The sequence below is a fragment of the Calonectris borealis genome, chromosome 6 (genome assembly GCF_964195595.1).
Source record: "Calonectris borealis chromosome 6, bCalBor7.hap1.2, whole genome shotgun sequence".
In the NCBI taxonomy this organism is placed as follows: Eukaryota; Metazoa; Chordata; class Aves; order Procellariiformes; family Procellariidae; genus Calonectris; species Calonectris borealis.
Window position 1 is genome coordinate 22,177,645 of NC_134317.1, and position 20,435 is coordinate 22,198,079.

At 41.1% G+C, this 20,435-nt stretch overlaps 1 protein-coding gene across 2 annotated transcripts in view; it reads left to right on the top strand.

Moving 5' to 3' along the window:
• Window positions 1-20,435, top strand: part of CERS6 (ceramide synthase 6) — a 126,076-nt gene that overhangs the window by 16,450 nt on the left and 89,191 nt on the right. For both annotated transcript variants that reach the window (XM_075153127.1, XM_075153125.1), the window contains exon 2: window positions 19,258-19,363. In XM_075153127.1, the coding sequence (XP_075009228.1) occupies window positions 19,258-19,363 (106 nt within the window). The remainder of the gene's footprint in view (window positions 1-19,257; window positions 19,364-20,435) is intronic.

The following is a 20,435-nucleotide window of genomic DNA, read 5'->3' on the forward strand; positions in this document are numbered from 1 at the left end:
CTGCTATAGATAAGATCCAGCTCAGAAACAAAGGCCAGATGGGGCTGATTTAGATGAGTTATGTGTAGCATAGCCTTGGCTTCAAAGGAATTTAGCCAAAGGCAGGAAGGGTAAAGGTAAAGAAACATCAAAGACAAAGGCTCCCCCTGCACGTTTCTGAATTTAGGATGCATTCTGTGTAGTCTGCTGCTCAGCTATATACTGTGCTCCAAATGGCTTTTCCGAGTGGTCTGTGATAGTCCTGGGTTTACTGGTAAGAGAAAAAGGCTTTAGTAGCATAATAGAAACTCCGCTGAGCCCCTGTGCGGAAAGAGAAATTATGACGATTTCCATTAATTCGGGCTAAAATGGCTCGAGACTGGTTGTGTGTTTTGCCAGCCAGATCTGCAAGTGTCACATTCCACAATGGCTTTTATTTTCCATCAAAGCAAATGAATGAGGCAGTCGTGCTTAAAACAGCATCCCCCCCCCCTGCCGCCAGCACTCCTTTCCCACCACTGGAGTCCCTCGGCTGCCTGTAAGCAGGGTACCCCAGTCCTCCTTGAAGCGGAGGCAGCAGGGCGAGCAGTGTCCCAGGCGTCTGTCACACGTCGTTAGAGGCGGCGCTTGCCATTAAGAATCAGGACTGGTTCCCCCACCCAGCCCGTGGGGCACGCCAGCATTCCCCCAGCCTTCAGCTGTCAGCATAACATTCTATGGTACGGAACCCTATGAAGGTTGCGGTATGCGGCTTGTCAAACCAGTTAGGTTGGCCATCACTGCAGTAAGTCAGGAAGTTGATTTCTTTGCCTTCTTGCAGTAACCTGTCAGGCAGCTTATTGTGTGTGCTGGAAATGGAGTTGGAGGGTGATTTGGTTTAGTATTTGGCCGATACAGAATTGTGTATCTCTGTTTCTTGGTTTTTGTTTTTTTTTTTTTAAATGATGAAAGCAAGTGCCTTCTGTCTGTGCAACAGAAGGAAAGAAATGAATAAAAATGAGTAAGCTGAAATTGGACTGACTTGGTCCCTGCATTTTATGAAGATTTTAAAAAGAACACTTGATGCCTTTGTGACAGTGAATGTATGAATTGCAGTATGTGAGTCCAATTATAAAAGATAATTATTTAAAACATACACAGGGTGACTAGTAGATATAAAAACTAGTATTACAGTTACTTTTTGGAAATTTAGTGTCAAAGTGGAGATATTTATGAGGTTTCTAAAATGTTCACTCACAAAGCTGTAGAAAATACACTAACAAGATGTCATTAAAAGCAGCAGATGCTATAGTGTTTTTGCTGCAAGTACAGCAAAAGCGAAAGCACCGCAGTTCCTCTATTTTTTGCCTCTTTCTAGCCTATCTTTGTCTGCCTCTTGCTCCCCTCCCTCCCCTTTTATTTTTTAACATGCATCATTGTTTGGCTGCTAATGGACCCTAGTAGCATTGAGTACATACACTCTAGGATTAGAATTTGTGACTTGGAAAGACTATAATGATTTAATTTTCCCCCTTCCATCTGCAGTTGCATAGGTGACCCCCCTGATATGTACCAGGCAGAAGTAGTTTGAGATCTGCATGACAGGTCTGTTGCATTCTCATTAATTGATTTCTTCAATAACTACTGAAAGCTAAAGGGGAGGAGGGCTGGGGAGGAACAGCAGTGAGGTTGACTAACAAAACATTTGACCTAGTTCTTTCAATCTACACGGCTCTGCAGACAGATTCAGTTATAAATCTGCCTCTTCAGAAGTGCTTTTATTTGTTTATTTTTGTTCCCTGCATGAACAGATGCATTTGTTTTGAATATTCGAATTTGGTGGGTTAAAATGTAAAATTTTGTCATCATTGTGTAGTGTCGTGGAAATGTGCTTCTATGGTGAGGAAGTAAAGGAAGGCATCTACTTCTGCTGGATTGCTGTGGGGATTTCTACTTCTGCCCTGCCCCTCCATCGTTCTCCTTTCTGTGTATTTGATAGCTGTGTGACATTACACGCTTGGTTTTTCATCTTGCCTGCAGTATTAAAAAGTGTTGAAATACAATCACTCTTCACTGTGCGCAGGAGTTGTTGTGGTGCTGCTTTGCACACAAAGCTAAAAAAGACTGAAAGGTTTTTTTTAAAGTTTTTGATAACATCTCTAAGCTAATCGTTTTGCCTTCTTATTTCTATTTATATCAAGTGGTTCTGGCCTTTGCTTGGTTTGCTTGTTTGTTTATTTTTCTTCCCTTACTTAGCAGTGAAGGACCAGGGATTAGTACTAAATACTGTAACAGCACGGGGATTCATGACAGGCTGATGACCAGTGCTTTGACCCTCCAGATGCTCTGGGTAAGCATTACAACAGACATCTGAAGGGGGACATTCAGTCGCTGAGTAGGTATGCGTATAATGTTTGTCTCCTGAAATTTGATCACAGAGAGGTTTCCTTCTAGAGCCATTTGTTAACTGAAGCACAGGGCTCTGTTATTGACCGATGAGGGTTTTACCTGTTCTGCGTTCTTTAATAACTGGTTTTGTTCTCGAACCACTTGCATCTGCTACAGGAAAACCATACCCAGCTGAAAGCCAGGGAACTGACTTCTGTTTCTGAAGCTGCTCTGAGATGTAGCTGGAACTGCATCAGGAGACTGCATAAACCCATCCTTGCTGGTTACACCCTGGCTTCCTACCCTCCTGGGGCTCTCTTTCATTGTGCCGTAGGCAGTGGTGCTGGAGCACAGCTTCATGCAGCTTTACAGTTTCTCACTGTTTGCTCCCTTATGGCATGGGCTGTGGCTCCAGTGTTGGTTCTTGTCAGCTGGAGAGCCTGTTGAAGAGGGCAAGAGTTTCCAGCTCTCAATCGGCAAGGAGGGGGCCTCATGGGGAATGAGAAAAGCAAAGATGGTGCTTGGATCAGGGGAGGTTCTGTAGGCTTCATGGGAACTCCTCAGAGGTTGTCTCTCTCTTTGTCTCTGGCCTGTATGTGTCAGTCAACAATATTCATCTGCTTTAGGCCTGGAAAAGGATAGTTTCTGCGTGCTGCTGTGACCTTGGTGTAACAGCATTCCCCAGCCCTCCTTCTTCCATCCCTGCTTGGTTTTGCAAGTGCTGCTCTTTTAAGCTGAAAAGATATCCCTGTAGGTAGAAGTTGATCTTGCAATGGAGTAAATTCATCACCGTTTCCTCTTCTAAAGTAAAATTTGAGATTACGCTGTAGTTCTGGGTATTCTGAAGACTTTTGCTTTTCTTTGTGTTCCTGGCTGTAGGTGTTGAGGCAGCGGTCACACTCTTTGGGAGCCAGGCTCTGTCGGTAACATTTCTCTAGAGGATGATGACTGACATGCATGTCAAGAAAGTGGCTGTCAGCCCAGGAGCTGAAGGGAGGTGCCCGCTTGCTTGTAATTCTCCATGTGCACCAGAATGCTCAGTTTACTGCAGGACCTGGAGCAATGGGATGAGCTGTAAAGATCTATGGAAGAGGTGATTCCCAGCAAGGCAGCATGTTCTTGTCTAAGTTCTGCTGGGTGGGTTTTGGTGGTTGGGCTAGATTGACCTGTGCCTTCAGGAGTATCCACGTTGCTTCTTTGCTCAAACCGTACCCTCACATTGCCTGGTCACAGCTTATTTTAAAGGCAGAATGTTTTTCCTTTTGACTTTTTAGTTATACTCGTAAATAAGAATTACTTGATGACCAATCTTAGGAACTATGTTTCTTCCCATTTAAAAAATAAAACTCATTGTCTACAATTGTGTAAAAATCTTCTATAATGACATGATTATAACTCACATGGATTCCCAATTTTGGTTATTAGTTTCCGTTTTTTATATTCTAATAGAAGGTACTAAACCAATTCAGAGCAGGGTCCAATTTCTCTGTAACGTGGTGATGGTCATGGTGTGCAGAAGAAGCTGCTTTTATCCTAAGCAGCTTCCGCTGTGGTGTGTTAAAAACAAATAAATAAGAAGGACAATTCTAATGATCCCAAGAAGATGAGAAGGCATATAGCACCCCTAAACAGAAGTACAAAGACTAACAAATACTTGCCACTTTAAAAGCTTTAAGTAACTATTATCTTACAAGTATTTTGTGACCTGCCAGGGCGGGTAAGTGCTCTGCCTGATTTTCCGCACTGGGAATTTGTCTCCTCCTTTTTTTTTCAAACTCTAATAGAAAAAGAGCCACCTCTTGTGTTACCATCTCAGCATCACTTACTTACGGCATCTAATAGCAACCACTGGGGGACGATGTTACAGTGTCAGGCTCCCTCAAATACCCACCTGCCCCAATTTTTTTTTTTTTTTTTAAACCCTCTGCTGATAGACATGGGTAGTTATATACTAATACTAGGAGGGAATCACATTTCAGTCAGGTGTCCTTTGTGGGATCATTTGAAGTTGGAGTGTGCAAGTTGCTGACAAAAATCTTGTAATGAGCTAAAAGAAAATAGGATTGTAACAGTTTCATGTGTATTATGATGTACAAAATACACTTGCTTATGGATCCAAGGTATAAATGATTCACAAATACCCCAGATATGAGATTACTACTTTTCTTTTGTTTGACACATGCTGCAGCATTTTCAATTGCTGTCAAAACTGGTGCACCAGCATTGCTTTTATGCGGTGAGCTCCTGCAGCTGGATGGTAGCCATGCATACAGCTCACCAATGCGTTGTGCAAGGCTCCCTTCCCTGTCTGCTGTTTCTGGCTGCAGCAGTCCAGGGAGTTGTTTCCAAAGTGGCATTTGGGTGATCTGCTAGCAAATCCTATTATTTATTAATAGGATTTGTTCTTGCACTGCTTTGTGTGATCACTAAATGTTTATCACGCATTAGGACTACAATGAGATGCCTGTCAACTGTGTTATGAGTATTTTGTGTGCAAGACTTGTTGTTTGCTTGCGATGGTGGGTTTTGCTTTGGGAAAGTCTCAGTATGGAAGGCAGAAAACAAAGGCTCCGCATTTCTAACACTGCAGCATATCCTGCACTCCAGTAAGCGCTAGTTTCCCCGGCTCCCCAATAGATGGTGGGGCGCATAGAGGGTCTGTAAGCTTATCTGGAGGCCTGCGTGCTCTGCGCTTGTGGATGCAGAGCCGCGGCTGGTTTCCAGATTGCCTCTCTGCCTTTCTGAAAGAGTGCGCCGCTGAGGTGGCAATCAAACAGGAAAACATTAAGAAAATTCAGAAATAGAATAGAAAGATGAAGGTGAAAAATGTACAGGAAAGCTTGGGAGCTAGTAAGAACTAGTTGCTTTTTTTCTTTGTAGAGTGTTTTGATCAGTCTGGATGATGTTTAATGATCATACAAAGCAGGTAGAAACTACTTCGCAGAAGGGGTCTGTCTGAGCTGGTTTTTGAGGTTTCAGGTGTGAGCATTTGTATAGGTATTTTTACAAATCTTTTGCTGAAACACTTCTTCCAAAAAACTAATTCATAATAATTCTTTTGAATTATAGGTACCCTAATATGCTTTTTTAATCCCTTTTCTCAGAAGGGAATACTTTTTAAAGAAGTACTAAAGTCAGATTTCCAAAGCAGCATCTGAATGTGGTCCTGGGATGACTTAACTTGAGCTTCTAGAGAGTTCACACTCAGGTTTGCTTATGTCGCAGCTTAGCAATGCTGTGCTGATGGAGTGAATTGGATCAGGTCACTGATCCAGCTGAAAACTGGATGCTTTTCTGGGGAGGTGGGCAGGGATAGTCTTCAGTTTCTCGAAGCCCTAATCTGCTGCTTCTGTGGCTGCAGTAAAGGTGGCAGGGTGGGATAAGTGTGGGTGATGCAGCCTGAGCGCTTCAGGTGGCTGCCCCTGCTCAGGGTGCTGTGCCCAGGCAGGTGGGAATGCCTCAGGGGAGCCTGCCCTGTCCTGGCTTAGTTGGCTCCAGCTGGAAACTCGAGCTGTGAATTTTCAACAGTCCTTATCTTTTTAAGTAATCTCAATTTAAGGATAAAATAGGCAAAATAATTTATTATGTAGTTTGGCTGCATCCGTCTTCAGAAATAGGTTTCCTGAATATCTACATATATTTGTTATCTTTTTGTATTGGAAGCTAAATAGAAATAAACTGAGGAACTAGTTTTTTGTACCAGTTAGGAACAGATTTTTGTTCTGATTCTGTGCAAAGCGTCTGGAAAGAAATAAGGCTCTAATTCTTGTTAGGTAATGAGACAATATGCTTAAGTTTGATTGTGTATACACACACATATATAACATAAACACAAATATATAAATATATATGCTATTATATATGCTTTATATATTGTATATGTGTTTCTGTGTGTGCGCATACATATATACATGCACTCACGCACATATATAAAAAATATAGTGAATGAATACCATTGTGATCATCTTGTGTGACTAATACCTGCCAGCAAGGATGAAAATTGGTTCATCCTGAAGTTCCCTCAAAAGGTTTGATCATTTTGTGACCTAGCTCTTGGAATGAAACGCTTGATCTCCAAGTCAAACCAACCGCCCCTATTTCAAGTACTTACAGAAATACAGCCATCCTACTATGAGGTATCCATGACCTATTGCTTCTTCAAAAGGAACAGTCTTCACCAGAAGAAAGATTTAGTGTGAGCTTTCATCTCAGAGCAGGAAAATTCCTGAAACATGTCCTATCTCCTAATGTAGGGAGAAGTAGGATTTGCACCAGAGGTACTGGTTTGTCAGTAAGAGTGAGGCACATATTTAAATCCTCTCTGTTGTATGCCGTGACAGCCCACCTGCCGTGGAGGAGCCAAACTTCCAAGAGCACAAAGAGGAAGCTTACAAATATTTAAATACTTCGTGGTGTGTGCTCTTCTTTCAAGACCTGAAGTTTGTGCCTCTCCCAGGTGGTGTGATGACAGTGTTCAGGAACAGAGCATGCCTATAAATCATGCAGGCAGGCCGGGTCGTTTGCTCAAACGCAAATGCACACTTCTGGCAGACAGGCAGAGGTTCGGGCATTGCTGGTCAGGCAGCACCTGTGCTTGCTCAGGGTCTGGTTGCAGAACCTGTGGAGAAAGACAGCAGGGAGTGGTCCTTGAGCCAGACAAGCACTGAAACATATTGAGGACTTGAATTTATTTTTTTTTTTAATGTTCCATTGAATATAAAGCACCTTCTATCTTCTCTGCTTTCAAAAAATGCATGCTAACCCAACGTAACTTAATGAGTTCCTGTTCTAGGTGAGCAATATAATTTCTCAACGTTTCAGACACCTTTTAATATTTTCCAGGAAGGCATTGCTGTCCAGTTCTATTCTGTGACTTGCTACAGTCTTTTGTAATAATATCAGATGGACTGATTGTTGTTAAGAGTGATCACTAGGGATTTTTAGCTACATCCTTCGTTATTTTGCCTCCTGGTAGTAAATAGATCAGAGTAAGGAAAATAAATTAGAATATAAGAGGACATTGATGAGATGAGCTATCACTTAATGAGCAGGGTGAGAACTACCATGGAGGAACCTGGAGGAGTAGCATTGGCTTTCTAGTGGGCAGTTATGTTATTTATCAAAATGATTGCTGAGGCTTTTACTTCTTGAAATAGTTGCTCTGAGCCATTTAGCAACTTTTGGGTCACGTCCAAGTGGCAGGTAACTGCAGCTTCTTTTTGCGTCTTGGAAGCTGCCTTGGTGGATGAAGGAGAGCTGCATTAAGAGTGTGCGTATGTGCCAAGAAGCTGGTGGATGGTATGACTTGTCTACGGCTTTAATGTAGGCACAGGTATTGCTCAGAATTTTTTTTTTTTTATTTTCTTGCTCACATATTGAAAATATGACCAAATTAAAAAATAAAGTAATGCTGCAGGATCTGATGGGTTAGAACAGAGTCATTGTATTAGAGTGACCTACTGTGATTTAAAAATCAAATTGTTAATCTTCCCTTTCTATATACGCTTTTTTCCTGCCCTTTTCTCTGCCCAGCATTTAATCCCATTTGGGTCATGTGTCTTTTCATATGTAGATGTTTTACAGATGGCTCTTCGCTTTGGTTGTCCCAGACTTGCTGAATTTACGTATCAGCTCTGTATTTTAGGAGGTAGCAGAGGGGAGTAGGAGACAAATCTAGATGGTCAGGAGTGGCACAGAAAGGATGCATTGGGATTGACTGCTCACTTTTTACCAGTGCAAGAAGTAAAGGACCAGAAACTAAACTGGCAGGTGACAAGTTCAAAACGAATGGAGATGGTTGTCTTCACACAGTCTGAATTTACACTGGGGAGCTCTGCCACAGGGTGTCGAAAGTTTGCATGGGCTCAATGAGCTACTAGTGTAGCTTGGGGAGGAAGGGGCAGCTCTTTGGGGACTGCTGTGTGCAAAGATGCTTTTTTTTGGTCTAGAAGGTCCCTAAGCCACAGCTTTTTAAAAGTTGGGAGAATATTTTTATCTCCACTGACCTTTAGCAGTGGACTAGAATTTTGGAGACCTGAATCTTACCACTGACCCTGACTTATGTATCCTGATTTTACTGTGTGTAAAAAGGGTGAGAGGGATACCTTCAGCACTGTATCATCCATACCTTCTACAGCCTTGATGATGGCAGTGGAGGGCAGCTGAGAGTAGGCACTGTGTGTGAGAGGTGGGGGGGACTGGAGTGCATCTCCCCTTCCATTCCCTTCTCCCTCTGCCTCATCCACGCTTGGAAAGTTGCAGAGTGACTAAACTTTTTATTTTTAGACATTACAAAGAAAGAAAGCATTAGACAGCTGGCTGCAAAAATATTTATTTGTGACCTTTCTCTACATTTGTGCAGTTCTTGTTGCTATTCTGGAGAGAGTGTGCAATTCCTCCCCACTTCAGCTCTTTGGTCTCACAGAGTTTCAGGAGAAACTGAAATACTTACAGCTTTATGCATGCATATATTTAAAAAAAAAAAAAATTAAAAATGCTTCCATGTTTGGAAAACATGGCTCCTTCTGTTTGTAAGCTGTTGACCTACATTTGTGTCCCATTTTCTTATTAACTTATTAACTGGACAAGCAACCGGAGTGCTGCTGGTAGAGGCTGTGCTGGGGCATTCCCATATTGGTGGCTGAACACCCTCTGCTCCAGTCAGTCCTGTCATGAACTAACCTACAGCTTGAGGTAGGCTCCTCCCTAACCTTTCCACTCTAAGAGAAAGGATTAAGTAGGTTTGCCAGATCAGAGAGGTGAAAGGGTTTGGCAGTGTGTGTGTACAGGGCGGGAATCAGGGCCACGATCAGCGGGGTCTGGCCTGCAGCATGTGGTGGGAGCTAGCAGGCCTGCAAAGGTAGCTCAAACAGATGTTACTGCTTGGGTTTTTTGTGATTGGAACAAAATCTCAGGAAAAAGGAGTATTTTTGACTTTGCACAGTGGGGAGATGTGACTTTTAGACATGCATGTTCAGTCAAAAAAAAAAAGGCAGGATATTATAAATGTGAGAAATCCAGCTGCAAAAAGAAACAGTTTTACAGTAATTGAATGGTACAGGTCAGTCATATCAGTCATGTTCCTTAAGAGTAACTCTGTAGGACAAAACATTTCATAATACTGTTGTTGAGTGATGAGGATAATTTGTTTTATTTACTTAAAATGGTGTGCGTTAGCACTGCACTGATCAGGAAACCTGCAAGCTGACATGCAGCTACTAGATCCATTTTTTATCACAGCTACCTTTCACAGACTGTTGAGTAAAGTGAAACTTTCCATTATGTGAAAGTACTCTTGGATGGAAGCCCTTGAGTCCCTTATTGCCCCCAAGCAGATTACTGTGACCAAATTTTCTTCTCTAAAACTGATCTGTATAAAACCATTTTTCACTTCAAAGGCATCCAAAGTATGAAAAACACTCGATGCTGAATGCTGCTTTGCTAGGACAATAGGCTGAATTTATAGGGTGCTTTGCTTCGCAGCTGAAAAATTACTAAAACCTTTTTGAAGGTGAAGCATTGCTCTTGCAAGCAGAGATGGAGCAGTTTTATACAGGTAATATGTGTACATGTCAGTACTCCTATTGCATCAAATGTTACAGGTGTAGTGCTGTTCTTTAGCCTGCCTTTTATATCATCTTTGATATATTAAAGGAAAGAATATTTTCTGTCAAAAGGCAGAAAAATGCACAGGAGTAGTGCTGTAGGGTTACAGGGGCTGTGGCGGTACTTGAGTACTACCGACTGGTATTCCAGAGGGGTGTCTCGCCAATGGAGCAAGCCTGATAGAGCCCACGTCTAGCGATGCATTGGCTTCTGCCACCGCTGGTTTCTAGGACTCTGCCTACGCTAGATCCTAGCAAATACCTGCACTTAAAAGTATTGGATTGTGCTTCCTTATTTTAGATGAGCAGTTTCTCATTCCGCACCATTAATTCCACCAGCCCTCAGCAGCACTGCAGGCTACTGCCAGCCACGCTCCCTGAGGTCCAAGTACTGTAATAGATGCATTTTCTACTGCCAGTTTGACATGTTCTTTGATTTTTGTTATGAGGAATGAGCAATGCCCTTTGTTAGGAAGGATTTCAGACAGCTTCCCAGCTCTGTGTTTAAGAACTAGCAGGACATTGGTGATTGATGTGTGGGTTAGTTTTTTGGGTTGGTTTTTTTTTTTTTTTGGTTTGTTGGTTTGGGGGTTTTTTAAAGCCTTTTAATGAAACTTACAATACTTTGTAGAAATGCTGAGGTCAAAAACATGTTTGCTTGTTGGAAAGGTTTTTCAGGTCAAAACATTAACAAGAAGCTTTCAAAACCTTAAAAAAAACCCAAACAAACGTCCCAAAGTACTGATTTTCCAGCAATCTTTTCTCCCCCTCTAGTGCGTGTAAATGCTGTCTAGTAATTTGAGCCAAAGAAAGACAAAACTTCACTAATTCGGTAAGCTTAATTCTCTTGCAAGCTGCTTAGGTTTTATTTTTTTTGAAACACATGTGGGTTCCACAGCATAGTTTGCATAACTTGATGGGAGGTATGGAATAATGATGCCGGCTAATGCATTTCTAATAAGAAGAGAAGGAAAGGCATGGGACCTCTCAGATGAAAGGCGGATGCATATGTGTGCTTTTCTGAAGTCATTTCAGGGGGGTTGGGAATAGGTCCCCTCTGAAAGGGTTGGCTCTGAGCTCTCCTGCGCGCGGCCCTCTGAGGCAGCACTCGTGATGCTCAGCAGCAGAAAGCTCTTGCTGACGTACCGAGTTGTGTGCTGGGCTTCTTCCTTGGGCAGGCAGGTTCTTACCTTTGAAAGAGTTCGTTGCGGGAGTTGTGACCCTAGCACAGCCAACAAATTTTAGGTTAACTTTCCTGTATAGCTACTGGATGAGGTTAACTGGGCTAAGACACTGGCCTGTGCTTCAGACATTGTATCCTTGGGGGCCTTCTATACAGAAGGTGTTGGGAAACATAAAGCCAAAATTAGTGCTGGGATAGGTATACTGAAGTGACTACTCTACTTATCTACTGAATTTGTCCTAGGACTGTTAAGATTTTTCTGCCTTTTTTTATTAGCAATACAAGTAACTTCTGAATTAAATAGCCAGCTATACAAAAATAATAAAACAGATTCAGCAATTGTTTTTGTGTGTTGTGGCAGTAAATCTGTTGAGTGTCTGCTCAGAAACAAGCCTCTTCTGCTTTCACTCATCCTTGTAGTTAAAGCAAATCTAGATTGTTTCTGTTTAAAACCAGCAAGCAATGTCCAACAAGTTAGACAATTGTAATCATAAATCCCTGGAACAATCTGTGTTTGGAGGGCATAAAGTAGATGAGCTGGGAAAATTTGTTCTGCATCAGTCTTTCAAAAAGGGAGCCAGACTCTTCAAAACAGAACAGAACAGGCACCTCTTTAGCACAGAGAGGAATTTTTGCTGGTTATAACTGCCTTCCCTGGTATTTGTAAATATACTGATAGGAAACTATGAGATTTGACAGACATACTTAATTTGCAGGAATAGCTTGCTTGGGTTTTTTGTTATGGGGCTCAGAGTTGGCTGGCGTTAGCAACATGAGCAGTCTTTTATGCAAGCACCACTTGAACTATGCCTGTGTCCAAGTGAGAGTTTTTTACCAGGTTCACAGAGATACTGTATGTATGTAATCAGAGTATACCCCTTAGCTCAAACTAGAGTTCATTATACTTGGAGATGACTCAGAGATGCTCTGCACACTTCACGTTCACCGTAGTTTTCTCAAATTTCTCCATGTAGGTGCATCCTCAGCACAGGAGGGGGAGATTCAAACTCTCATGCACCAGCAAGCAGTTAACTCAAATGTCTTTGTGGATGTGAAAGGCTAAAGCAAAAATGCCTATTCTCAGTATTCATGGGGACTTTGTAGGGTTCTGCCTGATGGCTTCATGAAATTTTTAATCTATTAGCACAGATCATGTAGGAGCAGTCTCCAGGGTGATTTTTTGCAGCTGCTTTCTGCCAGGCTGAGGTACCTTCCCAGAAAATAGATTGTTGGTCGGGGGATGGATGGGCTCCTTAAGTTTTGGGCTGTGATAAGAGGCCATTAGTCCTGTCTGTTGGTCCATAAAATGACCTACTTTTGATAAAAATGAAAGACAAAAGGGAATGGTTCAAGCTGTGATCAACAAACATTTTTAAAAAGTGTGAAATGTGCACTAGCTTAGCTTTTCTTTCTTGCATTGATGAAAATTTGTGAGTGGGCTTCCATATTGAAGTTGGCCACAAAATAAAGTTAAGTGAGGGAAGAAGCTTTCAGTGCTTGAAACACGTCAAGGAAAAAAGGTTTTCTAATTTGTGGGAAGAAGATTTTACAGAGCCTGTTAGCCATTAAAATGTGTTACACCTAGATAGAAAAAGTCATTGCTTTAGCAAGACTCAAGAGGAATAAGAAGGTTGATGCAAAACTAAGAAATTACATTAATAGGTCAGAAACCGAAATGAATTCAGTCTTTGCTTGCAATCCTCAGGAGAGATTTCAAGGTCAAGGAGCAGACAGGTCACTTGTCTCAGTCCACAGAGTTTGAAAGTTTTAAATTAAAAATTTAACAGATTTCAGAAACCTTCCTGACATACAACAACATTTAAAACATATTGCATGTGAATGGCAGGACAGCTTATTAAATCTGATGGGGAAGTCCATAAATTTAAAAAAAAAAAAAAATTCTAAGTTTATTTTATTGGCAGTTATTCCTGGGCTTGGGGCCTAGTAAGGCTTCTTGCAGCTCCGACCCTCGCGATGGTGACTTATTTTAGGTATGCCAGTTTTAAATGCAGGAGTGTAAAATACCCTTTTTTATCTACGTCAAAGAACCTTGTCTTGATTTAGATTCTCTTGAATGGATAATCTTGTCCTTATCCTTTTGTAAAAATAATTGGACATGAGTTCAATAGCTTTTATTGCAGATTATATTAGGACAGTATGGTAAAATCAAGGATCAGATAGTAAGTTGTTATCCTCCTGCAGTAGAAAAAAAAAAAAGTAAAAAAATCTACAGCAGACTTTTTTGTTCATTCAGTCTATTGCTTCCCCATTCCTGGACCCCTTTCTTATCAGCTTGTGAGGTTTGAGTTTGGGAGAGGGGAGAGAGTTATGGGGTTTTGTAGGGTTTTTTTTCTTTCTTTCTTTTGCTTATTTACCTCAGTAAAAATGGAGAAAGGTTTATGGTTTTCAATTTCTGGATTCTTGTTGTCTTGTTCTAGAGAGAATTTTGGTGAAATGAAGTGTTTCTAAATAGAGCAGAAACATTTGACAAATAAGGATTGCAAAGTGCTACAATTTTATCACTTCAAAGAGCATGGGAAGGAATCCAAACCTGGTTTTAACTGGTTAACATGTATCGCTTGCCAGCTAACATTGTCAATTAAGACTGACATTTCTTAAATTGAAAGTTTAGAACAAGCCACTGAATATTTTCTTTGTATCTCCCCACACATTTAGAAAAAAGAAGGCATATTTAATTACATGAATCAAATATTCATTAGCGCTGTTAGCTTAATGGTGGGTGGTTTTGGTTGAGGTTTTTTTGGCCCTGTTTGGAAAGCCTTAATTCTTGCAGACCTTTTAGGCTGTTTAAAAAATGTGTAATCCCTATTTACCTGTTGTGGGCTCTGTGGTGGTTTGAGCACCTTCAAAGCTGCTGAGAAAATGTCAAACATGGATTTGCTAAAGGGCAGCCACTGTGGTCAGCTCAGAAATGGCAGATGACCTGCTGGTATGGAAACACTACATTCATGTGGTGTAGGAGGGCCCTGCAGGCATATTTCCAGTGCCCCAGATGACTAAAGAGTTGCTATATATTAGTTTCTGACCAGATTCAGGGCAAAGATTACGTGTTGTGAGTAGGGCTGTTTGATTTGTAGTAAAATCCAAAGAATCAAAAAAAAAAAAGGATCCTTTTACTTTTCTCCTCCTCCTTCATGTGATGCTTTAAAAAAAACCGCAGACTTTGCAAGTGCTAGTGAATATCAGCCTCCAAGGATTATGAGGGTCAACACTAACGTTTCTAGTTAATTCTGGGATTAAAATGATGTAATTTGTCAAGGTGAAAAGCAGTAAACTAAAAAACTTACATGGTAATTAATTAGTAAGGCTTAAATAGCCAGTAAAGGAGAACAGAAAGAGCCCTGTGAGTCAGTGGGGACATTTTCCTTACTCTTTTATTAGAGGTTAGTTTATCAGTGATACTGCAGTTACGTTTCCAGTTAATGTGCCCAGGATGGTTTGTGCTCATTGCGGATCTGGCCTGTTCGTATTTCTAAGGAGAAACTTTTACAGGGTGTGCAGTGTCCAGGATGTGGAACCAGCATATTTTTAAGCTGTACTTTTATGAACATGAGGAATTAGACATCTAGCGTGGAGCAGTAGGAATGGTTTCTGAAGACGCTGCAGGTTTGGGGTTTCGTTTCCCCAGGGTTGATGGCCGGGTGGGATCCTTGTCTCCCTCTACGCAGTACTGTGCCCACTGCGATCACTGCAAAGAGCAGATGGTGCCCAACTGGTGTTTAGCTTCCTCCACCAGGGCAAAGTTAATTTTTAGTTGGGTTTTTCTTTTTTTTACTTCTTCTTTTTCTACTTACTCATCTGTTGTAAGAGCAGCTGACTTTGTCTAGTTGGCATTTGTTAAAGGGCAAGTGGAAAACCCAAAATGGTACTTATTCTTGATCAAATTTACATACTTCTGGTGAAATGGTGCTTCTTTTTATGCTCTAGGGAAGGTGGGGGATCATTTTGCAAAGGGTTTCTTGACTCCTTTGTAGCGAAAAACTGATCTCTGAATTTGGGGTGGAGTATGAGGCCTTGCTGTCAGTGTTGTAAATAATCGATTTGAGAAAAACAGACAGGATCCAAAATGCAAACCAGCGCCTGCCTTCAGAGGGTATGGGACACTCAGAAATGCTTGTTGTCTTCAGGCAGATGGTGCGGTGTTTATGGGCCTGCAGAGGCTGAGTGCTTTCTACTCGGATGCTCTGCAGTCACCCACATTGTCTGAACTGGCTGGCTGTCGGCTTTTGGTTTGGTTTTGTTTTTAAATGTGGCTTTAGATTGTGAATGAGGAAGCTGCCTATAAAAAGGTTCTTGAATTCTGACTTTAATTCCCTTGTTTATGTCGGTGTTTCATTTCTAGATCCAGAATAGATGGGGCTGCATTTGGCAAAAAATGCTTGTCCCTTAATTTCTCTGTTAATTGAATGCCAGCTTGCAATTCAACTGTACTGAAATCCATTGAAAAAGATATATTAGTGTGGTATTTGTTCAGATTTACATGTTTAAAGAGAAAACTTGGCAATATACTCAAGTCTGCTCTCCTTACTCTCTCACAATAGTTCTTCCCTCTTAATTGCAGTACCTTATGCAATAAATAGTCCGACAGGTTTCAGTAAGACTGCTTGGGGAATTGAAGACCGCAGCGTTAGCAGAAATGGAAAAATGAATAGTGCTTTTAAGAAGAGCAGCATTTGGCAAAACGCTCATAATTTGTACATGTATCAAACATTAATTCTGTTTTGTTTACTTAGGAATCTATTTAAAATATTACAGAAAACTATCGGTGAGTATTATGTTAATGATGCTTTTTATGGTACCTGATGTGACATTTGGGATCCTATTGATTAAGTTCTACTTTAAAATTCTATTATAACCTTGAAAAACAATTTTTATACTGCAAGGTATAGCTTGAAGTCATTAAGTTTTTGTATGAAAAGTAAAAAATATCTCTGAAATTTCACCAGTTGCACCAAAGGCAATCACATGGACATGGCTCACTGTCGTGGTTTAACCTGGCAGGCAGCCAAATACCACGCAGCCGCTCACTCACTCCCCCCGCCCCCCAGTGGGACGGGGAGAGAATCGGAAGGGTAAGAGTGAGAAAAACTCGTGGGTTGAGATAAAGACAGTTTAATAGAACAGAAAAGGGAAAATAATGATAATAAATAATGATAGAATATACAAAATGAGTGATGCACAATGCAATTGCTCACCACCCGCGCTGACCGATAACCAAGTAGCGATCGGTACTTCCTGGATCACGCGTACTGGTCATATACTGAGCATGATGTCACATGGTATGGAATACCCCATTGGCCAGCTGGTCTGGCTGTCCTGATTATGTTCCCTCCCATTTCGTGTACCTAGCTCAGTCAGTAGGCACGGGAGCTGTCCTTGGACTAGGAGGGCACTTAGCAACAACTGAAACATCAGTGTGTTATCAACATTCTCCTCATACTAAATCCAAAACACAGCACTAGGAAGAAATTTAACCCTATCCCAGCCGAAACCGGGACACTCACGCACACTTGAATTGGTGGTCAGACCTGCTCAGTATTGCAGGTATTTAAAATGTTTCTGTTAAAATTGCTTTATTTCCCTGAGTGTCCTACTAGGATTTAACAATCCCTTGAGGGGATTTTTGTAAAGCTTTTTTTCAAAAGTGGAGAAAGACCACAAGAGCGTGTCAGGAAAGAGACCTTTGTGGTTTTTTTTTAAACTTTCCCTATCCCTTCCTCCCAGACATAGCTGGCCAAGATCATCCTGTGTCTTGCAGCTGTGTACTCTGTACACGTCCTTACTGCACTTTGCTGTCCTTGTGGATAAGCTCTCATTTGGGTCATGTGCCCATTCCTCCACTGTATGTAAAAAACATAAGCAGCAAAGGAAGAAAAATTTATATTCCTGTTTAGAAAATACCAGATTGAAGCAGAAAATGTGTTTCGTTTTAGGTAATGGGTGTAACATCAATATTACAATTCTCTTCTCTTTTTAAAGTCTAGACAAACACTGTATCTGGGCTTTGTTCTGGATTTATCTAGGCTGTTCATTAGCAAGACATGTCATTTTAAGAATGGCATTTAAGCAAACCCAGCTGATTTGCTTAGATTTAAATGAAGATCAGCTCAGCATGAAGCTTGTTGGAATTGGTCCTTGTGGAATTTTTCTAGCTGGGACTTTTTAATCTGCTTTTGACTTTACCAAATTAAATATTTTTTTTTCTTTTAAATTAGCATTTTTAAGGAACTGCCGTTCTATTGGAATTATATCATGGCTATCTCATTCCTTCATTCAGCAGAGGAGAAAAGCAAAACAGAAGTTGAAAGATCTATGTGTGTTAAAAAAAAAAAAGCAAAGACCAAAAAACAAAAAAAAACCACCAAACCAAAACCAAACAACACAAACCACCAAACCAAAAATGACACCCCTCAAACAAACAACAACAAAAAACCGTAAATCAAGTCTTACTTCAGAGGAGACTGACTTTGCAAGTCCATGTTAAACTAGAGAATACAATTCTCGCTGCTTCTTTTGTCACCTTATACTTTAAGTAATGTACAAGTTCCCAGTGTAGCGAGATTACAGTGTATTTACATATAACATGTACAGAGCTTACGTGCTTCTGTTTCGTGAGCAGAAAACTCGACTGCTTTCTGCTTGAGCTCAGCAGTGAAACTGGAATCGTCAAAGCTCTTAACCCTAAAGCAGGGAATATTACACCTGATGCAGTGCCATTGATTTGGTTGATGCTAGGGATCTAGCAGTATGGTTGCAATCTGCAGCCAATCCAGATTGCGACCAAACTTTTACAGAGTGTAATAAGTTTTTTTTGGTTGATTCTCCCCCCCCGACGCCTTAAAACATACAAGGGTCAAAGAGTGAGTTCACTGATACACTACACGTGTCTTTGGATATATGACTTCCTACCCCCCTCGCAAATAGTCACCAGAATGATTTCAGGCTATAGGATTGGCTTTCATATGGGAATGGTATCAATGTATCAAGAATTTTTCCTTGGAAAAACAAGGAAAACAAGGTAGTCTGGCATCACCCATCTTTCTTTACCAAATGCTATTGCTAACCACTGTAGCATTGCTTAGGACTTAATTCTCTTTAATCCGCTGTGCTGTCTTAAACATAGCAGAAACAGCAGATGTAGCGCAAAACAGTGCTTAAAATGGGACTTGCATGCGGATAAGAATTCCATGATTTTTAAGAGCTTGTGGTCATTCAGCTGGATAAGCGTGAAACTACTTCTTAACTACTGAGTGTGTTGTTTTGGTCCCTGCTCGCAAATGAAGTCTTAGGAAACGGAAGTCTTTTAAGTGAAATCAAGAGTTATATAGTTCAAAGATGGCAGAAGTTCATACTGTTCATATATGAATGTGATTCCTATACAGACTTTGTACCTTTCGTGGGGATTCCAGAGTTGGACTCAGAGTTACAAATAATTTAGTTTTTAATGATGGAATGGTTATCTTTGAGTGTACGTCATGTAAGTTACGTAATTCATCTCTAAAATGTATCAGAACTTATGGATTGGTGTTTGGATCTGTGACAGCTTTGTATTTTAGCAGAAGAGTTTGGAGGAAGAGCAAAGTCTTTGAGGCATGGCTCAACACTGTTTAAACTTTATGGTTTAGAAAATTGTATTGACTGGGCAGCTTCAGTGCTTGCTGCCTTTAACGACTTTGTTTGAATTTCCATTATGCAAAAGGAGGCAGTAGCTACTCTGGAAACTGATTTATGAAAAAGGCTCTGTTTGGAGCAGAATATTACGTGCTCTTCATCTCTGCAAGCTGCCCTGCTCTTTTCATTAGTTGATGCTTCTCTAGGAGGCATTCCTCTAATGCTTTTGTTTTATCCTTTTTTTTCACAACATGAAAGAAAACCCTCAGTTTCATACGCTCCACGGAGTTCCTTTCATCCTTCAAAGTGATGTTACTTATTTTGCAATGTAATCGCGTGTATGAGCTTGCTTTTGAGCTGTAGGCTAAGTATTGTTTTTGTTGGCAGGATTATAATGTTTGCACATTTACCACATGTCATTGATAACAGTAATGAAGTAAATAACTGAAGGATTTCACTTGTTTTCTTTTTTCACTCTTCTGTTTCTCACAGGTTCATTGCTAAACCATGTGCCTTAGGCCTTAAAGTCCAAGCCAACGGACCACAGAAAGCTCAACCTAATGCTATCTTGGAAAAAGTTTTCACAGCTATTACAAAGGTAGAGTATTTAACTGTCCTGGTTTTGGCTGGGATAGAGTTAATTTTCTTCCTAATAGCTGGTACAGTGCTGTGTTTTGGATTTAGGATGAGAATAATGTTGATAACACACTGATGTTTTAGTTGTTGCTGAGCAGTGCTTACACTGAGTCAAGGACTTTTCAGCTTCTCATACTGTCCTGCCAGTGGGGAGGCTGGGGGTGCGCAAGAAGCTGGGAGGGGACACAGCCAGGACAGCTGACCCAAACTGGCCAAAGGGATATCCCATACTATATGACATCATGCTGACAAAAAACTGGGGGGGAGTTGGGGGGGGGGGGCAGGGAGGGCGCAGCCGCTGGTTGGGAACTGGCTGGGCATCGGTCAGCGGGTGGTGAACAATTGCATTGTGCATCACTTGTTTTGTATATTCTTTTATCATTATTATTATTTTCCCTTCCTTTTCTGTCCTATTAAATTGCCTTTATCTCAACCCATGAGTTTTACCTTTTTTCCAATTCTCTCCCCTGTCCCATTGGGGGCGGGGAGTGACGAGCGGCTGTGTGGTGTTTAGCTACCTGCTGGGTTAAACCACAACACTAACTAAATATTTACCTTGTGAAGTGGGATATGGCACTATCAACTATGTCTGAACAAAACAAAGCTTTTTTAGCTTTTTACAACTAAAATCAGAACATGCAAATGTCAAGGTTGTCTTTGGCATGCCAGTTTGAGCAGTTGTGCATCCCTTTGTGATGTCTCCTGTAAGCTTTTAAGCAAAAAAAGTTGTTACAGAAACACTTTATAGGTGCCATATGGCCACCTACTTTTTTTTTTTCTTCTTATCTTCTAGAAATTTCCACAAAATCGACTTTTTTTTTTTTTTTTGAGTAAATTGTGAGCCAGTAAGACTGGCCTTACTGTGTTTTCCATGAAACTTCAAAGCTACTCCTTCTAGGGGAACTGCCTGAGCACAGGGCACTGGTGGCTTGCTGGTGTCCTTGCTGTTTATGTTGCGATGAATGTCCTTTGAAATTGGGAGGGGGGGAGAAGTTAGAAAAGTGGGGGAAACTGACCGAAAAATGTTTTAGATC